General features: G+C 38.1%; 1 protein-coding gene across 6 annotated transcripts in view; it reads left to right on the top strand.

Annotated features, from left to right (window-relative positions):
- The window catches only part of LOC126235873 (ubiquitin carboxyl-terminal hydrolase 45), a 165,624-nt gene that overhangs the window by 5,649 nt on the left and 135,722 nt on the right, over window positions 1-24,253 (top strand). For 5 of the 6 annotated variants that reach the window (XM_049944778.1, XM_049944777.1, XM_049944779.1 and 2 more), the window contains exons 3-4: window positions 33-172; window positions 12,721-12,875. In XM_049944778.1, the coding sequence (XP_049800735.1) occupies window positions 33-172; window positions 12,721-12,875 (295 nt within the window). The remainder of the gene's footprint in view (window positions 1-32; window positions 173-12,720; window positions 12,876-24,253) is intronic. The other variant, XM_049944780.1, reaches the window with a different exon arrangement.

Genomic DNA, 24,253 nt, shown 5'->3' with positions numbered 1-24,253 from the left:
GATATTATTGAAAAAAATTTTTTTTAATGCAGGTGGTAAGTGCTGTCCCCATGTGACAAAAGCAGTTGACTTCACAAGAGTGAAGAAGGCACTGAAACCAGGAGGCATAGCGAGTGAATGTGCAGAATGTCTAAAGAGTGGTGCTGGTGCAACAGTATCAACTGATGGAACAGTAAGTGGCTATTACTACCCACATGTTAAGACACCTTCAGTTTGGTAAAATTTAGATATGGTAGAGGATGGCCCAACTTGTGAAATAATTATAACACAGGCGGATAAGTACAGAAGTATTGGTTAAGTATTGGGCACTGTTCTAAAAATTCAGAACTCCTGTACTTAGTGGTGGCTTTCTATGTCAGTATATAAATGAAAAAGCATCCCATTCATTTGACATCCCAGTTAGTGAGTAGTTTTAATTTAATTTTCAAGGGAGAGCAACAAATTGAGTGTTTTTTGAATTATTTTTATTTCTGGTGTGTTCCTTCGGTGTGATTTGTTGGACAGGCTGTAATTAAATTACAACAGCATATGATGAACTGAGTTTTATTTCTTGAATAAAATGAAGGCACTTAAAAATTCCAGACACAGAACATTTCCTTGAAAATAATGCAAACACATGCAAAGGTATGCAAGACCTTGTTCTGATCAGAAATGACAAAGATCATAAGATATTAGAAATGCAAAGACACACTATCAGCACAACAAGCTATACTGTGCAACACTACCACTCTTGTTTGCTGATTGTAAAGACACAATCAATAATTATTTACAATCAGATAGAAACTTTTCTTTTGACAGTGATTTTGTGAACATGTTTGCCAATTGATCTACTGACTTCAAGTAAGAAACAAGAATAGAATAATCACTCAGTTTTTTAAAATGTAATTGAACCTCTTATCAATATGTTTAATCCTTTTGTGATGATCATTGTTCCTCATTAATTGTAATGCAGTTTGGTTGTACACAAAGTGTAGTGTTGGTTGTTCCATGTTAACTCCAAGCACCTGTAATAATGTGCAAAGCCAGGTGATGAGCTGTATCAGATGCTCAGACATACTCTGCTTCTGTTGTGGATCTGGCAACACATTTTTGCCTGTGAGATGACCCTGTGACAGAAGTTTAAGCTTATTGCCACTGTGTTTAACACCTTTGTCTCTTGTACCTTGGAGATGCTTCAGAATGTGCTTAACAACAGTTGAGTGCTCAGGCCCAGGGTTGTTAAAGAAAAAAACTGACTGACTTGATTGACAGAAAAGATGTCACGTCTTGTCATTGTGCAGCAAACATCAGTCCACAGCCTCATGAAATGGAACATTTTCCATAGATTTCTGATCTTCATTTGCTGAGCACTGTCCTAAATTCAACTGTAAACTGCAGTTAGTGGGTGTTGCGTAGGACTTGCAATTGTTCATGTGAAATTTTTCTAAGGGGTGACTAATGTACCCCTCATTGCAGACAAAGTAACTGGGATTGCCAAGCACAGTTTTAAAATGAGTTTTGAATTCTTCATGTATTTTATTTATAGTTGTTGTTGATTTACTCATAATTAGTCAATCGTCAACAGAATAGATAAAAACAGTTCTTGGCCATCATTTTAAGCACAAAATATACAACTATCTGAGTGAAGCTGTTTGAAAATGAAACACTTAATAACTGGAAAAATTTTTGATTCTGACATTGAGGACTCTTTCAGTCTGTAAATGCTTTTGTTTAAGTTGCAGACTAAGTTTGCATTTTCACAAATAAAACCTTCAGGCTTTTTCATGAATATATCATCTCGCAAATCACCGTTGAGAAAAGCAGGTTTCACATCAAATTGCTTCACTACAATATAATACACTCCTGCGAAAACCAAAAAAAAATGTGAATTGATTCATACTGAACAACAGGTGAAAACATTTCTCTGTAATCAAGTCCAGTTTTCTGAGAATACCCTTTTGGACACAACCTAGCTTTATACCTCATTATGCTACCACCTGGTTTAGTTTAATTTTGTAAACCCACTTACAACCAACAGCCTGGTGATATGGAGGTAGACCAACTAAATTGTCCCTATTATTTAGTGCCAATGATGGCATTTGATCTTTCATTGGTTTGTACTACTCGTCAGAGTCTTTGGGTGCCATCACCTTCCTGAAAGCTTGTGGTTCATCGGTGATTGCTGCATAAACCACATAATTTTGGAAACAAACTGGAGAGCAAAGTTCTTAATGGTTTCTAAGATTTGTTCCTGACTGAGCAGCCTTTTCAGTAGCATAGGATCCGTGGTCTTGCACAAATTCCTCTTCTGCAGCTGTCAGGAAGTTATACTTGAATGTAACATTCTTGGGCCTGAGTGTTGTAGTGTGCTCTGTGGCATTTTCATTGAAAACCACATCTCGTGAACAAGTTATCTTCTTTGCTGTGTGATCATACAGCCTATAATTGTTACTGTAACCAACCATTACCATCATCTTTGATTTACTTTGAAATTTGGACCGAAACTGTTGGTGAATCTGGAAAAGCCATTCAGCACCAAATCTCATCATATGCTTTAATGATGTTTTCTTCCCGAACCATTCTCATAAGGCACCTCATCACTATTATGCATACATAGACAGCAATTTAATGTACAGACTCCCATGTTGACAGCTTCTGTCCAAATTATGTCTGGAAGACAGAATTGATAAGCATTGTGAGAGCACATTCCACTTCAGATCTGATTTCACATTCAACCTTACCATTCTGCTCTGGTGTATGTGGTGAGCTGGATTCAAGGATGATACCAGTCTTCTTGAAATGATTATGAAGTTAATCATTAACAAATTCTGTCCGAATATCAGTCCTTATAACTTTAAGCTTATTCCTTGCCTGTCTTTCTACAAACTGTTGAAACTCTAAGAACACAGAAGCGACGTAAATTTTGTTCTTGAGAAAATATAGAAATTTATATGAAATACAGTCATCTTTAAATACAAGAAAATAGTTAGCTCCATCTAATAATGTGTGTTGCATCTCTCCACATACATAAACATGAATAAATTCTCCTGGAGCACAGGCATAAGTCTGAAAATTTGATCTAAATCCCTTCCTATGCAATTTAACATACTGAGAGAGAAAGTTACTTAAGGCATTTTATTTTATTTCTGGGATCATATCACAGTCAGCAATTTTCTTCAAATTTCTGAAATTTACATGTCCCAACCTCTTGTACCATAACAGAGCTAAGTCAGAAGATGCACAATTTGCTTCTTCCATATTGTCCGTTCAAAATAACATTCTGTAACATTGATTTTCACCTGTTACATTACTTGCCACTAGCCTCATACTAAAGACCTCAATCTTATTATTATTAAATGTGACTTCCGAACTTTTACTGCCTACATCTTCCCTTGAAAACAGATTTTTTCCCCCTCCCCACTCCATATAAGATACATACAGTGTAGCCTCCAGTGTATGAGGTTCCCATGCTCCATTAACTAGTGCATTTAACTTCATTGATCAAATACCTTCAGCAGAGGCAACTGAATTATCTCCTATCTGTACAGGAACTTTGAACTTCCCTAATGGTTTGAGCATTAAAGAGTATTCCTAGTGTGACTTAGTGTGTTTTGACCTAGTGCTAACAGCAAGACAAACAGTATCACAATTAGTAACCAAAATGTTCCTCATTTCTGAACTCTGAGCTTGATGTTTAGCTTCTTGATTTTCTCTTGAAAATTTCATCAGTCTTTCGTGCAGTCAGCCTTATAATGACCGTTCTTTTGACAGTAACATCAATCAGCATTCTTCTTACTCACAGACCTTTTGCTTAAAGTGCTTTGCAAACACTGATTCTGATTTTTAACCCTTTTGTGATTACCATTGGCAGCAATGAATGCAGATGCCATTCTTCACTCTGTGACACGTTTCTCGTCTTGCTGTTAAATTATCAAACGTCTGCCTGCTTTTGTCACAAGAGTCCCATGCTATAACAAACCAACCATGTTTTATCAGAACTCTGCCTAAAGCTTTAGCAATGCTGTCCGTCTCCTACTGGTACACCAAAATCTGCAATGGGGCTGTGCCAATGCTTCAACTTTACTAATACATTGCGCTGTAGTATCACATAGTGACATCTTATAATCAGAGAACTGTCATTTCAATGCTACTTTATTTATTGCAGATTACTGCTCATGAATTACCTTAAGCCGATTCCATGTACCATTTGCTGCAGCACACGACATAAGTTTCAGCTGGTCAGATTCTGTGCCAAATAAAATAAAAAGCATTGCTTTTACGTTAAGCTCATTTCTCAAGTTCTGTGCATCTGTGTCTTCACCATATATTACATCACTAATGTCAGCAGCCTCTCGTAATTTCTCAACTTGAAACATAATTTCCATTTGATACTTCCTTAACTAAAAATTACCTTCATCAAATTTTTTGTATGTTGAAAAGCTTCATTCAGTTTATCTTTTACATTTTCACTTTCCAGGTAAAACACTTGATGTAATTGAACACATTTTCGAGACGAGATTGACATGAAGAAAATAAAGCATTGCGACCAGTAAATTAACACGTTTTTCTAGGCCCATAAACTATTGGACAGGTGATGATTAAATTATAACAGCATATGATAAACAAGTTTTAATTTTTGAGTAAAAAGGAGACACTTAAAAACTCGAGGCACAGAACTTTTTTTTCATTCAATGCAAACACATGCAAAGGAAGAAGACGGTGTGCTGGTCAGAAGTCACAAAGGTAGTAAAATATCAGAAATACAAAGACATTATATCAGCACAACAAGCTGTACTGTGCAGCATGATTATTTTATCAAACACGCTTCCTGTGATAATGGACTCAGATCTGAGTTCAGTTTTTAAGGATTTTTGCTGTCATCACGATCAGCTTGTCACATTGATTGATTTTTATCGGACCCAATGCCCCCTTCTATGATAATGCTGAAAATTGATGAAGTACATCACCGGACAGGCTTAATCAGAGCATTATACCAACAAAACAGAAAGCTCGTGGAACAAAGTTACAACAGTATGGTCAACTATGAAAGGGGCATGTGAAGTATGTTGATGAAATAGCTACACTTTTAGCAATCCTATACAACAGCTTGCTCGATGAAAAGCTCATGCTCAAAGACTGGAAAGATGAGTAGGTCATATCTATCAGTTCACAAAAAGAAAATAGAAGTAATCGACTGAATTGTGTATCTGTATCATTGACATTGATTTGCAGTAGAATTTTGTAAGCTACACTATGTTGCAACATCATAAAATACTTCACAGCATACAATTTATTAGACACAGATTCAGAAAACATCATTCTTATGAAATACAGCTGAGTCTTTATTGACACAAAGTAATGAGTGCTGTCAACAGGGGATCTCATTTTTGTTGCACAATTATAGTTTTCCAAAATGCTTTTGACACAATTTTTCACAAACAAATTTGAATGAAATTGTATGCCTATGGAGTATTGTCTCAGCTGTTTTACAGTTTATTGAGAGATCCAATGTTAGGTGCTTTAGGAGCCCCTTAGGCAAATAGCATTCAGGGCTTGTGTGCACTCGGTATGTCTGCTGGTGGGGGGGGCTCATCCGTGATGTGGAGTTGGCCTTGCCAGTGGCTGTGGAGCGTGCAAGGTGCAGTCGTATGCAAGTTGCGGCTCATGTCGGCACCGACGACACCTGTCTGTCACACAGGAGGACTGTACAAATATACCGTCATTTGACCATCAGAACTGACTCCCCTATGGACGATATAGAAATAAGCATAATTTTCTCTCTCTCTTTTCTTTTTTTTCAAACACCAGTTATTGTAGGTCTAGCTTCAAAATCCTCTTAATAGCGACATACTTTCAAAAAGCTTTTCATCTCCTATTAGACCCATTTAGGAGTGGAATATCAGACAGTCCATTTTTAAATAATTCCTCCAGCATAAGAGCCACACCCTCTCCAAACTTCAAAGTTTTTGTCCTAGTGGTTTGGGCTGGGCAATGATGAGTCAGTGAATCAGTCTGACCCTATTCCGCCCTCATTAGGGGTCGAATTTCCAAAACAGTTAAACACATAGTTTTTCATCTCTAACCAAGAGCACACCATTTTTCGAAGATTTCACTTTAAAAATGCATTTACAATGAAATATTTCCATAAAATGGTTCAATCCCTAAATAACCCCTTTGGGGTTGAATTTCCAGAAACAGTGGCATGTGTATGTTTTATTTCTAGCTGGGAAGCCAAATAGAAATTTTCGTAGATTTAGCTTCAAAAATGCTTAAACAATGAAATATTTGCATAAAAACTTTCATCTGCCATTTTACCTCCATAGGGGTTGAATTTCTAAAAACAATGAAACACGTTTTTTTGCTATTTCTAATTGAAAAGCCAAATTTTTAATTTTTGTGGATTTAGTTTGAAGGCTTTCATAATGAAATATATTCATACAAAATCTCGTCCCCTATTTCATGCCCTTAGGGGTTCAATTCCCAAAATACTGAAGCACATCTTTTTTTATTTGTGACAAAAAAAGAGTCACTCGCTGTCAGTAGTTCTCAAGTTAAATAAAAATTTTTGTAGACAATTACTCCCCCTCCCACACCAGAGTTTTCAAAAATTTGAGAGAAAGCTTTGTATTACCGAGTATTGATGCATCTCAGTACACATGATTTGTCAGACAAACAGTTCCATGTCAGGGAAGGTGTACCCCACAAAAATGTGGTTCATTCTTTTTCATGTGAAGCATTAGAAGACTAGGTGGCAGGCTGTAAATGGAAGGTATTTTCTTTGATTTATACTTGGATCAAAATAACATAATGACTTGCAGCTAGTTTTTTACAGGACAGCTAACATATCAACAACCAATCTGATCATTAATTTGGCCACACCTGTCCGTCTCCACAGCTGTCAAGCTGCTCTGTTTCCGCAGCTATGGTTACCAGTCAGATGTGGTAACAATTACTTTCTTAAAAGTGATAGTTTTGACTTTTGTTACATGCTTACTTTGTCTGTGTGGTGTCTCTCTTTTTCAGAATGTGTGGAGACAGCTGTGGAATTTTATAGGAAAGACTGTCATTATCCTGCAATATGACCTCAGTACTGCACTTTAGCAGGGAACATGTGAATGTCCTCAATATGTAACCTCACAGCTGATGTTACCAGAGCCCTGTTGTCCTTGTGCGAACAGCAAACTGGCAACATTCCCCCCTTCCAAGCTTACCTGTCATTCACTTTGTTATTTTGATGCAGGTGTGGATTGTGTGGAACATTATCGGATTAGGAAAACAGGTCAACAAACAGGGAAGAGATTTAAAATAGCAACATTCATTCTGTGAACATTATATGAAAAATTATAGGAACTTGGTTAATTTTTCTCCAAGCACTGTGTGAGAAGGGGTTCACTATACAGCAGATTTCGTTTTCAGTGTACTTACACTAGAACTGAGAGAAAGTGATAAATTCAAACATTCAAATCTAAATTGAAAGGTTTCCTTGTGACACACTACTCCTGTTTGGTGTGGGTGTTCCTTGCAGTAGTTCAGAACTTTCCTCTGTAATGTGTTATTCATTTTTATACTATCTTATTTTTTTTTTTTCATGTTCTCTTGGTTGTTTATAGATTTTATAAATTTTCTAATAAATATTCTGGACAGGTCATTCAGGCACCAGAATGAGAGACCTCCTATCATCCTCACAACAGGTTGTTCCCTCTCATCCTGCAGTATGAGTGACCTGTCCATCAGTTTTAATTTCCTTCAACCTATACCTCTTTCCTCCCCGATGAAGGAATTGATAGTTCTGAAAGCTTAAATAGTTTTATGTACTTTTGTGTGTGTCGGCAGTACTAAAAATGTTGCCTTGTGAAGGTAGGTACTGTCCAGTGGTTATCTTGTAATTTTATTTTTGTGCTTTGTATTATCATCGCCAACATCGATATGGAAAGTGTCTGACACAAGCAATTTGATAGAAATCTTGTTTTTGAGAATATAAAATTAAAATGGGAGTAGCTCACTATCTGTGAGGTGGATTTTTGCAGCATCAGAGCCCATTTAACGTGGAGGGAAGGAGGCAGGCAGGCAAGGCAGTTGAAAAAATTTTTTTTTTCGTTTTTAGAATGCTGGCACATTACTGAGCGAGAGAAAAAAAATCATCACGGCCTTTTCTATTTAATCTGGGAGACATTCCAGGTTGTGAAATGAAGGAACTTAAATTCTTCTTTGTAAATAAGGGAAAGTCTGAATGAGCCTTAATAGCTACCAGTGTTGCCATCACTAGCTGCATAGAGACAGCTTTGGACCAGGTGATAAACCACTGCACATGTAACACGTCAGCCTCAGTCGCAAATAGAAACCAAACATTACCCAGGTTTCAGCCAAAATAATTCGACCTCCTCCAGAAGCGAGTGACACTAAACTGCTGCATGCCAAAGTTTGGCCATGTCAAGTATAAAACTGTAGCAGCATAGTAACCAGTCATAATCTACATTACTTAGCTGAAGAGAAACAGCAGGCCCCACTGCGCGGACGCGGTCGGTAGGCCGCGAGAGCTGCACCGGAACTAAACGTGACGAGCAGCTGTGTACCGAGCATTGCTGATAGTCATGCACATGCACACGTGGAAATACAGATAATAACTGTAGCTAACTTTACATTAGGAGTTGGATTAATATATCCATTAAAACCTTTAATTGCGTAACATGTAAAAGAACTTACTTCTGAGGAGACTAATACCCCTATAACAGATTTGGAGCCTGTGAGAAAGAATAGATATTACTTGGCAAAATTATTTCTCAGTTTTGAATACATTGCTCAAACTTCAGGCTAAGTGTTAGGTTTCCGAGGATCTTTTTTTGGCATATAACGCCATAATTACAGTGGAACAATGTACGTGCATGTATATTGTGTCAAATTACATATTCTTAGCAAAACATAATGGTTGAGAGAAAGGCAGCAATGCCTAAATAGGGGTATTGGTCTCCTCAGAAGTAAGTTCTTTTACATATTATGCCATTAAAGGTTTTAATGATTATATTAATCCAATTCCTAATGTAAAGTTAGCTACTGTTAAGTATCTATATTTCCACGCGCGCATGCGCATGACTATCAGCAATGCTCGGTACACAGCTAGCTGCTCGCCGCATTTAGTTCCGGTGCAGCTCTTGTGGCCTACCGACCTCATCCGCACAGTGGAGCCTGCTGTTACTCTTCAGCCCAAGTAATGTAGATTATGACTAGTTACTACGGTGCTACAGGTTTATACTTGACATGGCCAAACTTTGGCATATGGTAGTTTAGTGTCACTTGCTTCTGAAGAAGACCAAATTATTTTGGCTTAAACCTGGGTAAAGTTTGGTTTCTATTTGCAACTGAGGCTAACGTGTTGCATGTTCAATTATCACAGTTGCTGACAGGGCTGCACAATGTTAAAAATTCTTATATAAACCGCTGCCTTATCTGGACCTGAATCCAGAAAGCATCTTAGTGGCATGATAGTGTGCTTTTGGCTATTCAGCTGAGTTGTTGATTCCATTTTATGTATAAAATGAAATCAACAATTTAGCTGAACATGTGGAAGTGGTCCATTAATCAGTCATGCTGAAAGTGTCTGAGAAATCACCCCATAGTGGCTTTCAACTTCTATTGATCATATACAGGCCCCAGTAGAGGTGGCTTTCCAAGTAGGCTCATATTAGATGTAATCTTACTTTTGTTCAGGCCGTAATTGTTCGTGCACACACATTATCCTCCTGCTAGCTCACTGATTTCAGCTTCAAGGTATGTTGTCAGATTTATGTTCAATCCTTTATGCTGTCCTCACATGGAACATGTTCTTAATCTTAAAGCATGCCAGGTGTGGTGTCCGTTGTGGTTGCTGCGCACTCTGAAATGCTACGTTCACAGAACTTGCTCCTCTTCATGATTTGCGACCTCGGCATTTTCCAGCAGTAGCTTGGCTGCATCTCGCATGTAAATCGCACGGTTCCTTTATGAAAATGGATGCTCATGAAATAGGGTGCATTAATTGTCGAAGAAGAGTGGTGAAAATCTTGAAGAAGATTGCGGACTTGTTGATGGATTTGAAAAGTGAATTGCTGTAGAGGAACACTACATAATCCTGTATAGTGATTTGAGATACATACTAGTAAAGTTATTCATTAACTCAATTGAATCTTCATCCCATTTTCTGTTTTGAATTAAATATAAGTTAAAGTATAGTGTCTAATGTCAGTTTGCATATGCATAATATCCATATTTTTGGTATTGCATTGACTATCCTCACTCTGGAGTAATGTACTTCAGCAATTAAATTTCAAGATTTGTAATAGGAAGAGGAGATTTTTTCGAAGCTGCTCACCATAATTGAAAAAGGTATTTGCCGGTAAGATACAAACATGAGGCAGCCCCTAAAATGAAGAGATAGGTATATATATTTTACACAAATTTGATGATAACAAAAACTGCCAGTGTGTAACTTGTGTTTACTTTGTGTCACAAACTGACAGTTACGTTAAGATTTCTGGCCACTGGGGAAACATTCCAGTCAGTGGCCTGTACAACAAGAATTATGGCAAATAACATTGGCTATTGCAGATAATATTTCTACCTTTTACTTTAAAGCTCACAATGCTATCAGCTGCTCTACTACAGCTTCAACACCTCCTTATATGGCAATATGGTATATACTGTCTAAAGACTGTACCTGCAAATGTCATTATTTGATATTTAACTGTGACAGATTGTACCAAAAACAATTTGTTTTTGATAGATCACAATAGTGCCATAACATTGAAACAGTCTACTTTCAAAGCACAAGGTTATAACACTAAAAACACCAAATACACGAGACATTTAAGTACCAGTATGTAGTTTCCTGTCATTTTATGATAACAGATTGTAGCTAAAACAACACATTTTTGAAATTTGCGTATGCTTTAAAACAGCTATATTCCTTCCATTTACTCTATGATAAAGAAAACCCTCGCTGTACAAAGTTTAATTCCATACAGTATGATGGCTCCTAAGTTTCACTTGTAACATAAAAACAATGTTGCATCTCATTAGGCACATTCCTCTGCACAGAGCAAAAATCTGGCGTATCAAATTCTTCATTTCATGCTCCTTATCCATGTGTGTTTTTACATCCTGTGACAGTATGGATTTACCTCAGTCATCATTATCTTAAGCTGCTGATCAGTGTTATCCTGTCAGCCTTATATGGCATATGCCAAGAACAGTATAACCTTCTTGGTAAGAGGCTGCCAACAGTGTTCCTTAATTCATTGACAGAAATTTCAGTTTTTGTCATATTAATTGCAGCAGCATATTCAAAATAGTTAACTCTTGGGTGCTGTATGAATGCACCAAGAAAATTGTTTCAAGTACTTGACTGAGAAATGTGTGAGGGTTCTTTCTTGTCTTTCAGAATTTAGTTATACTTATTATTTTGAGGATTTTATAAGAATTCTGAAAGTTACTTTTAATCATAATATTCCCTGATTGTCATACTTCGGGGTTTGAAGACATGGTTCTTCTAAGACACTTGCATTTTACAATGCATTTGCTAGGTCATATTAGCAGACAAAGCATGACTGCTTTAGTTCTACAGGGTATTTACACGATGATGACTATTTTAGCTGCACAATGTTAGGTTTACCGAAACACTGTATTAAAAAGTAGTGGGTGTAGTACACCATCAGGGAATGCGATAGGCAGTGGTGTTGCTGGAAGTCAGTCCCATTCTTAGTCTGTGCAGAGGCTTTGAAGGTGCCATCCACGTGGCAATTCCTCATTTGAAAGGTGCAGAAAGGGAAAGGTGCAAACATTGTTAGGTTTATCTAACTGCTGTATTTAAAAGTAGTGATTGTAGTATACCATCAGGGGATGTGATGCGTAATATACATCAGGTAACTGCCTTGTCTTTCTAGGAGACCAGAATTACCTTAGACGTGACAAATTTCAGGAAAAAAAACACCCTGAGTGAGGGACAAGCACTTGATGTAGGGGAAGGGGAGGATCAGGTCACAAAATACTCAGCATCCACTAAAAACATATGTCATTCAGTATTGTGTGAGGTCCCCAATTGGCAGGAAGTATCGTACTGGTCGAGCCTGTAGATGACAATTCCCTGCCCTGAGAAAGAGTTCTCCACTTCATTGTAGATAAAAATTTGTGCATCTAGCAACATAATGTGCTTTTGTTGACGGGACATTAAAAGAACAGCATTATGAAACCACCAAAAGCTGCTGTAATGTGTGTGTGTGTGTGTGTGTGTGTGTGTGTGTGTGTGTGTATTCACAAACTGGTTTCTGTCAACTGACTTCCTTCAAGTTGTAAATTAACATTACCTCAGTTGAAAGGACTGTTTCTTGCCATTAAATACATAATTGATTTTAGTTACAGCAGTTATCATGTACACATACATCTGTTATATATTTTTCATTTATCGCCAAGTACTACAATAGACAACCATTTGCAGTGTTCAACATACTGTCTGGCCAAAGTCATATTGTAAACAGCTGGTTGAAACAATTATGATTTTGATACCAAGGAACCTTTCTTAAAACTTGGTGTGGTGTTAATATCTGACTGGTAGATGTTCACTTGTTCGAAACTTTATGTCTGAAGAAACAGTATGTTACAATGGCTTTCAGTGCTTCTGTGATACCAATCTTTAAATACATTGAGGTTGTGCAACACTATTTATAGAAAATATTTTGAACTTTAAAAAATTAAAAGACAGTAATCCCTCAGCAGGATTCTGGTTCCGTGGGAGGCCTGTGGCTCTGCCTCCGCTGTGGTCATCAGGGCTGCGGACGCATGCGAGCACAGCATGCCCTCAAGCACCAGCGGACCCCCCACTCGGACAGCCATGCCCTCGCAGTCAACACGGAGCAGTGGAAGATTTGGTGGGTACTAACGCACTTCCATTTTTGGTTTAGCTGTGATTTATTCTCTCTCTCTCTCTCTCTCTCTCTCTCTCTCTCTCTCTTCTGGAGGTACCTTTTTCTGCTGTTTCTTGTGTTTTTTCTCTCTTCTGGGGGTACCTTTTTCTGCTGTTTCTTGTGTTTTTATGTATGTTATGTGTTTAAATCTTTTTAACTTAGTGAATCCACTTTTGTTAATTTTTTTTTGCTTCAGAGATGGTAGTATATCTGTTTTGTTAGCCTGTTGACATTCAACCTGTGTGTGTGTGTGTGTGTGTGTGTGTGTGTGTGTGTGTGTGTGTAAATAAAATCAGTCATTTCCTTACTGTTTCTGTATTTTGATACTTTTCGTTATTGCTTCTTAATTTCTTGGCCTCTGTGCTTCTTATGTGATCTTAAATGTTCCAGAGGATTCTTTGCTCTAATATTTCTTGTTTGTTTAAATTACAATTCCGTGCTGGGCATTCCCTTACGTAGAGGCATTCTGGTTTCTGTACCACGTTGTAATACATTGTTTTTGCGTTTCTTTATGCCCACTTTCTACTGTAAAAGAAATGGAATACGATGTTAGTATGATAAACACTGATGAAAATGACTTTAAGAGTAATATATTACATTTTTATCGTCTCTAACTGTATGCTGTCACCTTCTTTTACTGGCATATAAAATATGTACATAATCTTCTCTCTGTAGAATATCAAAAGTGGTAAATTATTTCACAGTATCAAAGGCAAAGATCAGTTAAGGAAATTGTAAATTTGCAATGAGACAGAATTGCTGGTCAGTTGCTGCTTCTACGTGATTGCTCATAGACGTTGAAAACGTACACTGACGGAAAAAAATTGCTACACTAAAATGTAATTAACATAGAGTAATGAACTTCCAGGAATACATTTGTCTAGGTAACATAGTTAAGTGATTAACATTGCAAGGTCACAGGGTGAAGTTAGTGTGAGATAAGCCATTGCAAATGTGAAATGTTGGTATGTTAATAACCAGTGTAACTGCCAAAATGTTGAATGCAAACATGAATGCATTGTGTTGTACAGGTGCCAGATGTCAGTTTCTGGGATGGAATTCCATGTCTGTTGCACTTGGTCAGTCAATATAGGGATGGTTAATGCTGTCTGAGGATGACACTGGTGGTGTTGTCTGATGCTGTCCCATACGTGTTTGATTGGAGATGGATCTGGTTATTGAGGAAGCCAAGGAACCATATTGACACTATGTGGCGCATGGTAGATTACAACAGCAGTATATGGGCGAGTATTATTGTGTTGCAAAACATCACCTGGAATGCTGTTCAGGAATGGTGGCACACCAGGTCAAATCACGAGATCAACATACAATTTCGCAGTCAGAGTGATAACTCTTAAGTGTAGCTCCACTGTGTCTAGCATGCAGACTGGTTGCTTGCAGGTCCTTGACTGGCTTCCTCCTAATCAACAAACGGCCATCACTGGCACTGAGGCAGAATGGGGTTTCATCCAATGAGCTCTCACTTGACACCACTGGAATCGCAAATTGTGATGGTTTGAGGTCAGTGAAATGCCTGGTAAAGAGCATTTGGAGCTGTAACTGACTAGTAACAGTTTGCTGTGTCACTCTAGTGCAGATGCAGTATGATGTGCCAGAGCCATGCACTGAGCATGATGGTCTTCCCTCTTGGTAGTGCTACTTGGCTGTTCAGAGTCTGGTCTTCTTGTGACCATACATTCTCATGACCACCGATTCCAGTGATCATGTACAGTGGCTACATTCCTGTCAAGTCTTTCTGATGTATTGCAGAAGGAACATTTAGCTTCTCGTAGCCCTGTCACATAACCTTGTTCAAACTCTGTGAATTCTTGATAATGCCATCTTTGTTGCCTTAAAGGTATTTTTGTCTAATGTAAACTCACCATATCCAAACTCAAAGGTAAGTAATGCTCACAACTATTACAGGGTGTATTTAAAGCAAACCTGATTCACATCCTCATGGTGACACTACTAGTGCCACTTTTATATGAGTGGCATGAAATTTGAATAGACATCATCTTTCAGATGGTGCAACTAGCCAAACTATCAACTTTCATTTGTGTTGCACGATTCCTCCTTGATGTTGCAGTTTTTTTTGCTCCGTCGGTGTATATTCATTTTTTGGAACTTGAATGTTCCTTCCTCAGAGAGGAAAGAAGGGAAAGCTGGAAAGGAGAGCAGATCACTGTCACCTGTTGTGGAGCAGAGGGCATGTGAAGATGAAGGGAAAGGCATTGGGAAGAATGTAATTTCTACTGCTGAATTATGATAGGCAGCCTACTCTTAAAGAGTAACAGTTTCTTCTACACTGACTAGGTGTATGTCTACGTCCTCAAGAAATAATAGGACAAATACTCTGAAACTGTAAGTGAAAGAGGAAAAAAAAGATTATTAGTTACAAATCCATTCTTGGTGATCATTTTTAACTTGTTTTCCCTGGAGAAGATCGGAACTTAAAGCAGTGAGCATTTGTGGCAAGTCAAAAATGTGTGTACTGGATTGAAATTTTAATCCTGATCTCTGCCTTTCATCTGTAATGCTTTACAAAGTTATTTAATACATATTGGAGTGCCTGTTTAGTTCCAGTAAATGCTTGAGAAGCTCCAGGCCTGTGAAGCCTTGGAGAGAATAATTGTATCACTCTTCGTGACAAGATTTAATTAAGAGAAAATGTAGATTACTGTTGATCAAACTGTACTTGCAACTCAGCTAATCCTTCCTGTGATTCAACGGGTAAACAAACAGGCACACAAAATAAGTACATTGACCTTTCTCTTCTCATTTCTGAGAGAGATTTCTTAGCAACAATTTTTCTTTTAATCTTCACATTTATGGAGATCTGAAACACTAAATGTACCCTGTTGACAAATTTCGGTTATCACTAATCTACATTTAGGATTTTGACTGTTTTTCTGCTGTGATACATGGTGTGGTGATACATGGTGTTGGCAGGCATGTGATTCAGACCAAAACGGCTTCTTGCTAGTCTTACCTCTCTTGCTCCTTATGATGCTGACAGATCAAGAGATGAGAATCTGAGTGCTCCCTGTAAAATTGCCTGCCACCTTGATCATTAGCATCTGACCTCGCTAACAAAAACGGGTGTTTCAATTGTAGCATGGTTAAGATTATTTAGGGCCAGAGGGAAGGGCTACAGAAGAAACTGATATACTGCATATTGAATTAAGATCAGTATTATGCTCTCAAGAACAATGTAAAAAAATGAAACAGCTTCCAGAAAGTGGGAATAGCCCAGAATCCTCAGTTTCAGATTACAAATGGCCTCAACAAGCTATGCACAGAAAATTGATACATGATTTAAAATAGATAATAGTGAGAGTTTATCCAGCCTCTCATAAAAAATATATGTAGTATTTAGAGAGAACCAGTCAAGGGAGGATACACACATAACAAATGAGCCATGAGATTTGGATGAGGAAATGAGAACACAAGTGTACCAGTGTGTTGCTTATCACCAGTGCAATGTACAGTAGGCAGTGGACCACCCACATACCTGTACACAAGCACATGTAGTCACTGTGATCATGATCCTGTCATGCATTATTGAAAAATGCAGTTGTGTTCTCATGTCTTTACTGAACACATTTGGCTGCAAAGTAATTATTTACAGAATGTGTCATGGTTAAGATGTTCGCTGACTTGCATGTCAGTCTTATGATAAACTGTAATCAACCAATGGAGATCAGGAAGTGCTTCAGATTTAGGTTCAGAGCCTGTGGCTCCTGGTTTTATCACCTTGGGATGACAAACTAGTGTTGCTACTCTGGAGGAAAAATAGTTCAATACAGCCAACCTGATTAGGGGGCAGCACTGTCTCTCCTACAGCAAGTCAGTGTGTGTGTTTTGGTGTTGTCATTGTCCTTTTGGTCTCGCCTTGACAGATCCTTAAAAAAAACCTTAATGAGTAACTCACCCAGAAACTTTTCCCACTGCTTATTGTCACTGGGGAGGAATCCCCTCCAACTCTCGTACCTGAAGAAGGAGCTACTGGCTCCGAAAACTCGTAAAAGTTAAATCCTTTTGTGTTTATGCCATTGCTTGATGAGTAGATTTTTTATCTATTCGTTTATATTATATTATCAATACACAAAATAAGTATGTTTACTCTTTGTCTTCATATTTCTATTATACATTTATTAGAAACAGTTGTCCCCCCCCCCCCCCCCCGGAGTTCTGAACACTAAACCTTCTCTGTGGACATGTTTGTGTTATCTTAATCTACATCAAGGAATTTGGCTATTTTTCTACTGTGGTAGATGATGATACCAGAAATGAGACTGATATCGAAATGACTTCGTTTTGGCCTTATCTCTCTTGATCCTCGTGTCACAGACCGGCTGGGAGGTGAGAGTATGAGTACTCCCTGTACTTTGCTTCATTCTTAACAATTTTTTTGTGTAATGACACTTAGCCCTGTGTTCAGTTGAACCAATCTGTGTAACTGCAATAGCGCATTTTCAGATTACCAACCTGGTTTCCCGTAGTTAATCCCTCTTTATTATTGATAAGATCCACTTTTTGAACCCCAACTAAACAATAACAGTTGTTGCATAACAACTTCACTCTTATTTTCGTAATCCCAATTCCTTGCCTGCTTGGAGAAACTAGTTTTCTCAAGTTATGGGTTTCTGTTGACATAGTTCAGTGGCGGCTCGTAGACATACATTCTGGGTGTTCACAAATTTTTAAATTCAGGTAAATATGAGAGTGCAAAATTAATAGCATCTGCTGTATAACAGTTATGCTCATAAACACATTTATACTACTTTAGCTGCTGTCAATAATAATAATAATAATAATAATAATAAAACACCAACAGCGGATGTACAATACTAGCAAATACAGAATACTCTAGAAGACATGACAATGTAGCAAAAATAATACATCAACAACTTGCCTTACAACATAAACTTGTAACACGTTCCCACATAAAAGTATGCACCACAAAAGTACTGGAGAATGATGAATACAAATTATACTGGAACAGAACCATTATAACAGATAAAACAACACCAGTTAACAAACCTGACATCATACTCACCAATAAAAAGAAGAAATTAACACAACTAATCGAAATATCCATACCCAATACAACAAATATACAAAAGAAAGCAGGAGAAAAAATTGAAAAATACATCCAACTGGCTGAGGAAGTCAAGGACATGTGGCATCGGCATCAGGATAAAGTTGACATTATACCAGTTATAATATCAACTACAGGAGTCATACCACACAATATCCACCAGTACATCAATGCAATACAGCTACATCCAAACTTATATATACAACTACAGAAATCTGTAATTATTGATACATGTTCAATTACCCGAAAGTTCCTAAATGCAATATAACATATACCATACAGTTAAAAGGAAGTAAAGCTTGATCAAGGTCCGCGTCACTTTCCATTTTTGACCAGACATAACGTCTGAGAAAAGAAAGAAATAATAATAATAATATGCATAACTCGTCTGTAAAAGGAAGTCTTGTTGTCATGGAATTTTGTTGTTTTGTACATAATTAAGTACAGTTTATGCCAAGAACGAGATAATGTTTAAGCTCTTGCTACTCCGTTTCATATTTCTGTGTAAGTGGGAGTCCTTCATGCTTTTTTATTTTTTTGGACTAAGGTACAAGCTCCCTAATTCATGTATTAGTTAACAAATTAACTTCTGGGTTGAAAATCGGGCACTCCTACCTTGCCCCCACGTAGCGTCATACACTTGCTATACACTTCTTTGTTAAGTGTTTGCTTTTAGTCATGCTGATCTGATTCCTTCACTTTCTCAGACAACGAATCTGGTCTGGAATGCCCTAGTTTCTTTGTGCTTTCCTGGTAATTATCTTTTCTGTTACCACTTAATACAGCCGGCCGTTGTGGCCGAGTGGTTCTAGGTGCTTCAGTCTGGAACCACGCGACTGCTACAGTCGCAGGTTCAAATCCTACCTCAGGCATGGATGTGTGTGATGTCCTTAGGTTAGTTAGGTTTAAGTAGTTCTAAGTTCTAGGGGACTGATGACCTCAGATGTTAAGTCCCATAGTGCTCAGAGCCATTTGAACCACTTAATACAGGTTCAACAGAGTTCATGTTGACACTCCACGGGAAAGCCGATTCCTGCGCAGTAGACAACCAACTCCAAACACAAACCGCCATTTGCAAAAATGATTAAATTCATGTGGTACTATCTACCAACAAGGTCACTTGACTAAAATACAGATGAGGCACAGAGAGCCATAAGAGCCAAAAGCACACGGTCTTCGACCCACCAATTTATTTGAATATCAAAGAAATCAGTGAGACAGCTTTTCATGAATGTTCAAATATATGTACAATGTGGCCCTACAGTACAGATAAACCATCAAATCAACAGCTGTCTGGAGCATGAATAAATGCTGCAGTCTCAGAATCGATGGTGATGTGTTTTATGGTTTTGCTGAGAATGGATTACTCTGTTATAAAATCCAAAACTTTATGTATCATATCTCATTCAGGACCCCACAAACTGATATCTGATCTAATTTTAGTATATAGTGTGTGAATGTGCATACCTGTGGAGTGTGCTACCACATAGTGGGGTTTACGGTGAATGTATGTAGATAAAAGACTGCTGCAGTGTGCTACCACCTGTGGCATTGATGTAAACCAGTAGTTGAGTGGTAAGGGCTAGCAGTGCACACTATGGACTGTACACATTGTTCATCAAATCTGTATGTATTTGGTCTGTAAGGCAATTATGTCAAGCCAGTTGCGCTTGTGCAGAAATTCCTTAAAATGTGCACAAGTGAAGGCTTGCTCACGACCCGATGCCAAGTTTCGCTGAGTCTAGTGGAGCAATATGTAGCACAGCAGGGTAGATTTTGTGCTGTGTATTTCAGATTACTGCATCTACGTTACTTTTAACATCATTCAAAGAAAAATAACCAATAAATTTGCAAGGTGTCAAAAGTTAGGGTGTTCACAAGCTCTTGTATTCTTACACAGCAGCTGCCACTGGTGTGGTTTACATTGCTTGCACTGATGTTTACTGCACCTCAGGGTTGTGGTTAGAATGAGCTGTGTATTCATCTGGAGACAATTAATGACATAGATTGATCCTTCAATCTGATCTGCAATTGGCTGGTACTTAGAAAAGGAGTAGGGTGCACTGGTCAGAACCACACCATGCAATGGCAAACATCTGAAGGGTGTATCCTGAACTAGGAGAACAGATCCAAGTCGTTTCCATTCTTGCCAAACCATTCCTACTTGAGGACAAGTGTCTGTATCTCCAGATTCTTTCACAACTGAAACAGAGTTCACTCCTAAATACTTGTGATGCCTCTACTAGCAGAGGAAGTTTCTTACCTTTTGCCTCTGGATCCCTCTTGTAGAACTGCTTGCCATCAAGAGCCTATAATCTTAAATTTAAATATATCTAACTAACACAGTCCTTGTCTGGACAATTAACGCCAAATGGAAAATTTTCTTAAAGCGTTTATTAATGGTTCTGTCAACAGTTGTGGTAATTTATTAGAGGACTAGTTTCAAACCCTTACAGGTTCATTGTCAAGCCTGGCCCACTGTGACTGCACTGACAATGCCTGGTCTTAATAATAACATTGAGTGGCAACACATGCTCTATAAATGTTAGCAGGATGAGCAAGTCAAAATCAGCTTGACTTGGTAAGAGGGATGTGTGAATTGTAGCATTCATTCTGCGAACATGTTGTTATTAAGATCCGGCACTGTTAATGCAGCCTCAATGGGCTAGGCATGAAAATGAACCTGTAAGGGTTTGAAACTGATCACCTTATAAATAACTGCAACTGTTGACAGAACCATTAATAAACAAACGATTTAAGGAATTTAAATAAAGTTGCTGTTCCCTGTCAATTAAATGTTGAAACCAAAGAAATAAGAAACTTCTAACAAACCACAAACGAAACAACATTAAAGCAAAACAACTAAAAACATAATGTCTGGTTTTGATGTTAATTTCAGGAATGTTCTGAGAAATGGATCCATTAGTGGATGAAAGCCTTTAGATTGCTATTTTGGGTATCTGTTTTCAAGCCAGTGTCTACTACTAGGTACAAATGATTGCTGATCACCTTTTCTTTTTTACCTGATAAGGGCATAAAACAGGAGGTAGAATTTGGATATCTTGTTTATCTAGGCAATCTGAGCCACAAATGTTCCAATCAACACCATGTCATCTATCTTTATGGAAGTTGTTGGCAGTTCTGCCATGAGCCATTCTTTTCGTTAGGCTTCCTTACCTCTTTTGTTCTGGGGAGCAGTTTTTGTTGTCACATCTGGGACTGGGGATAATTTTTCCATGTCTCTAAGGGGTGTGGCTGTATGTTTTGCTGACATTAATTCGGCCTGTGACCGGCCATGGATTAGAATGTTTATTGTGCTCTCAGATTGTGGGATGTACTTGGCCCACCTGTTTTCCTCATCAGTGCAGCTGGGTCGGCTTTCCAACTTCGCAGAAAGGTCTCTCGACAGGATTGGCTGCTGCATGGTAAACACCTCTCCTGTGTACAGTGATGGGCCCCACTGTTGGATGTTACACAGATCCAAACTTGGGACATAAATTGCAGTCCATAGTCCAATAAGATTTGGTTGCCAAACTCTTCAGCGAAATTGCTCATGCATCTTACCAACACCATGGCCAACATTGTTCTAACCAGATACAACATTACAGTCTTAGTGTAACAATCTAGTGCAGCAAACAAGAAGCACACACAACCCATTTTGCTACAGATTGGGAGTGAGGGTACATGTTCCCGACCAGTGTGGTGGCTCAATTTTCTTGCAAATTTTGTCAGTAAAAATAGTAGAGAAGGTTGGTGCTCCTTAATTAAAGTCAAAAGTGTTGCTTTCCTTGTCTTTTACATTTTTCCTGCCCATTTCCATATGATAGTTCAGAGTTTGGCTGTTATGTAATAGCCTGCATGCACTACAGTAAAACATTGTCACTTTTGTATGACAGTATTTCTTGCAAACTGTCACTTTGCTAACCTCTATTTCATTGAAATTAGCATGAAACAATATTTCTTCTAAATAATCAACTGGCTGCTTTAATCCTTATGCTTCATTTTTCTGTCAAAATAGACTGTAATAAATCTTAATTGCAAGTATGTCTGCTTGTTTGCAGATGACGACTTGTCTATTCTGCCCCTTTTGAAATCAGAACCCACAGAGGGAACACAGTTATTCAAAATTTTTTCTAAGGCTGGAAGCTGAGTTCTATGCAACAGAGGCTGAAATTTGTGAAAGTGGTATTCCCTGTATTGCAGAAATTTTTAACTAGTAACAAAATTATTCCTACCACCGACATACTTACTCTATGGATTTTGCTTCTGCTTTGGGGCAGATACCTGAATCCAGATCGGCCGGCCAGAGTGGCGCTGCAGTCTGGAACCGAGCGACCGCTACGGTTGCAGGTTCGAATCCTGCCTCGGGCATGGATGTGTGTGATGTCCTTAGGTTACTTAGGTTTAATTAGTTCTAAGTTCTAGGTGACTGATGACCTCAGAAGTTAAGTCGCATAGTGCTCAGAGCCATTTGAATCCAGATCAGATCAACAACGTGACCCTCCTTCCATAATTTGCATACCATTGACATATCTAACTTTTGCTTGTCAAAATTTGGTTGCACATCTCCTCACTTCTATTATCACTGCCATTGCCTTCTCCTCATCATTGTCAACACATTTTAATGAGGTTAACAAACAATGGAAAGTTCAGGATGGAATCAGCCACAGCAGACAATGGCAGTAGCCACGTGTGTGAATTGTGCTTGTGAGAATGTGTTTGTGTTTCTTTTCTACTTCAGAAGAAGGAGTTTTGACTGAAAACTTAAATGTATAGCAGTCTTTTCATTGTGCCTGTCTGCAATGCCATGTCTCCTCTCTATCGTAACAATCTACCCTTTCAATAATATTATTAATGAGGTTAATAGTAAACCATGTGATCAAGTTAGTTCCTGCAGTGGCCGTGTCTATGGTTAGGTTTGGTGAGTTAACACCTGCTAATTTTTTAAATCCAGACCTTATATAATATAGGAAAAGGTATGAATTCTATCTATTGTGTAAAAATGAACTTGGTTGATCTGTGTCTTACTATTATAAAGAAAGCCTGTAGAAATTTCAGCCAAACTAAGAAAGTATGTGGCTTACTAAGGAAAAATATTACTGTCAGTTGGGAGTAAAATACCCCTATAGTTTGATTAAAAGTACTTGATAGTTGGTAATTCACATGTTGGAGATGGCTTCGTCCAATCAGAGTACTCCTGGGGTGTATGTGACCCGGGACAACAGGGAGATCCTGGAAAAACCCGGGAATTTTTTCATCTGCGAAAAAACTGTGAAAAAAAACGGGAATTTCTTAGAATTCTGGAAATTTTTCATTATTTTAGTTCCCAATTGAATTTTTTTGATTATAACTGGTAAGAACACAAAAAGGAAATTGCTGTACCTCGATACTTCAGAATAATACTGCAGCAATGAAACATGAACGAGAGAAAAAATGGAAATAAAACTTAAGTGCGGCTGTTAGCTGTGGAAGCAGTAGCAGCAAGCAGTCAGATGCTACCCGGAAAAATTTTAGTGGCGCGCCCAAGCTGCCAGATTCACCCATACGCAGCAGGCTTCGATCTAGGGGACGGGGGGGTCCCAAACTGCACCAGGCATATTAGGCATTTGATATTGGTACTTTGTGAATTATATTCTGCTGTGTTATAAAAATGACCATATGTGCCAAAACAGTCTCGTTTATTTGCTGTATGTTACAGTGGCTGCAATATTAGAAAGGCCTATTTTGTTTTATCTAGCAGACAGTGACAAAATAAACATAATCAGATTGAGAAACCATGTGAGTCTTGGGTTCTATTTGTATTGACAGCTACCTCACTATTAGACAATGACATTTCGATTTTTGATGTAGCAAAAGTTGACAAACTTTGATGAGGTCATATATTCTTTTGCAGAAAGGAAAGCACCCCATGTAAAGCTGTAGCAAGAGTATAGAGAAAAAATTACTAGGACCTAAGGATTGAAGAAATGTCTATTGTACTAGGACCTAAGGATTGAAGAAATGTCTACTGTCTTGCTGGTCTCTTGTCTTGTACTGGTTTATGTATCCTTTATCTAATTTTATGTCACACGAAACACCAAGTTACGAGCTAGTAGGCAATGAAGTCTGCAAAATTTCTGAAGAGCTCTTGTTCTCCCAGCTACAAATAATCCTATCCAGTAGTAATTGCGAGCTTTTTTTAAAGAGCGGTAGGATGTCAAACCTGCCCTGAATGTAGTTTAATGGCATCCATTACGAA

Source organism: Schistocerca nitens, chromosome 2, assembly GCF_023898315.1.
Source record: "Schistocerca nitens isolate TAMUIC-IGC-003100 chromosome 2, iqSchNite1.1, whole genome shotgun sequence".
Taxonomy (NCBI): domain Eukaryota; kingdom Metazoa; phylum Arthropoda; class Insecta; order Orthoptera; family Acrididae; genus Schistocerca; species Schistocerca nitens.
This window is presented reverse-complemented; position numbering and strand designations above follow the sequence as displayed.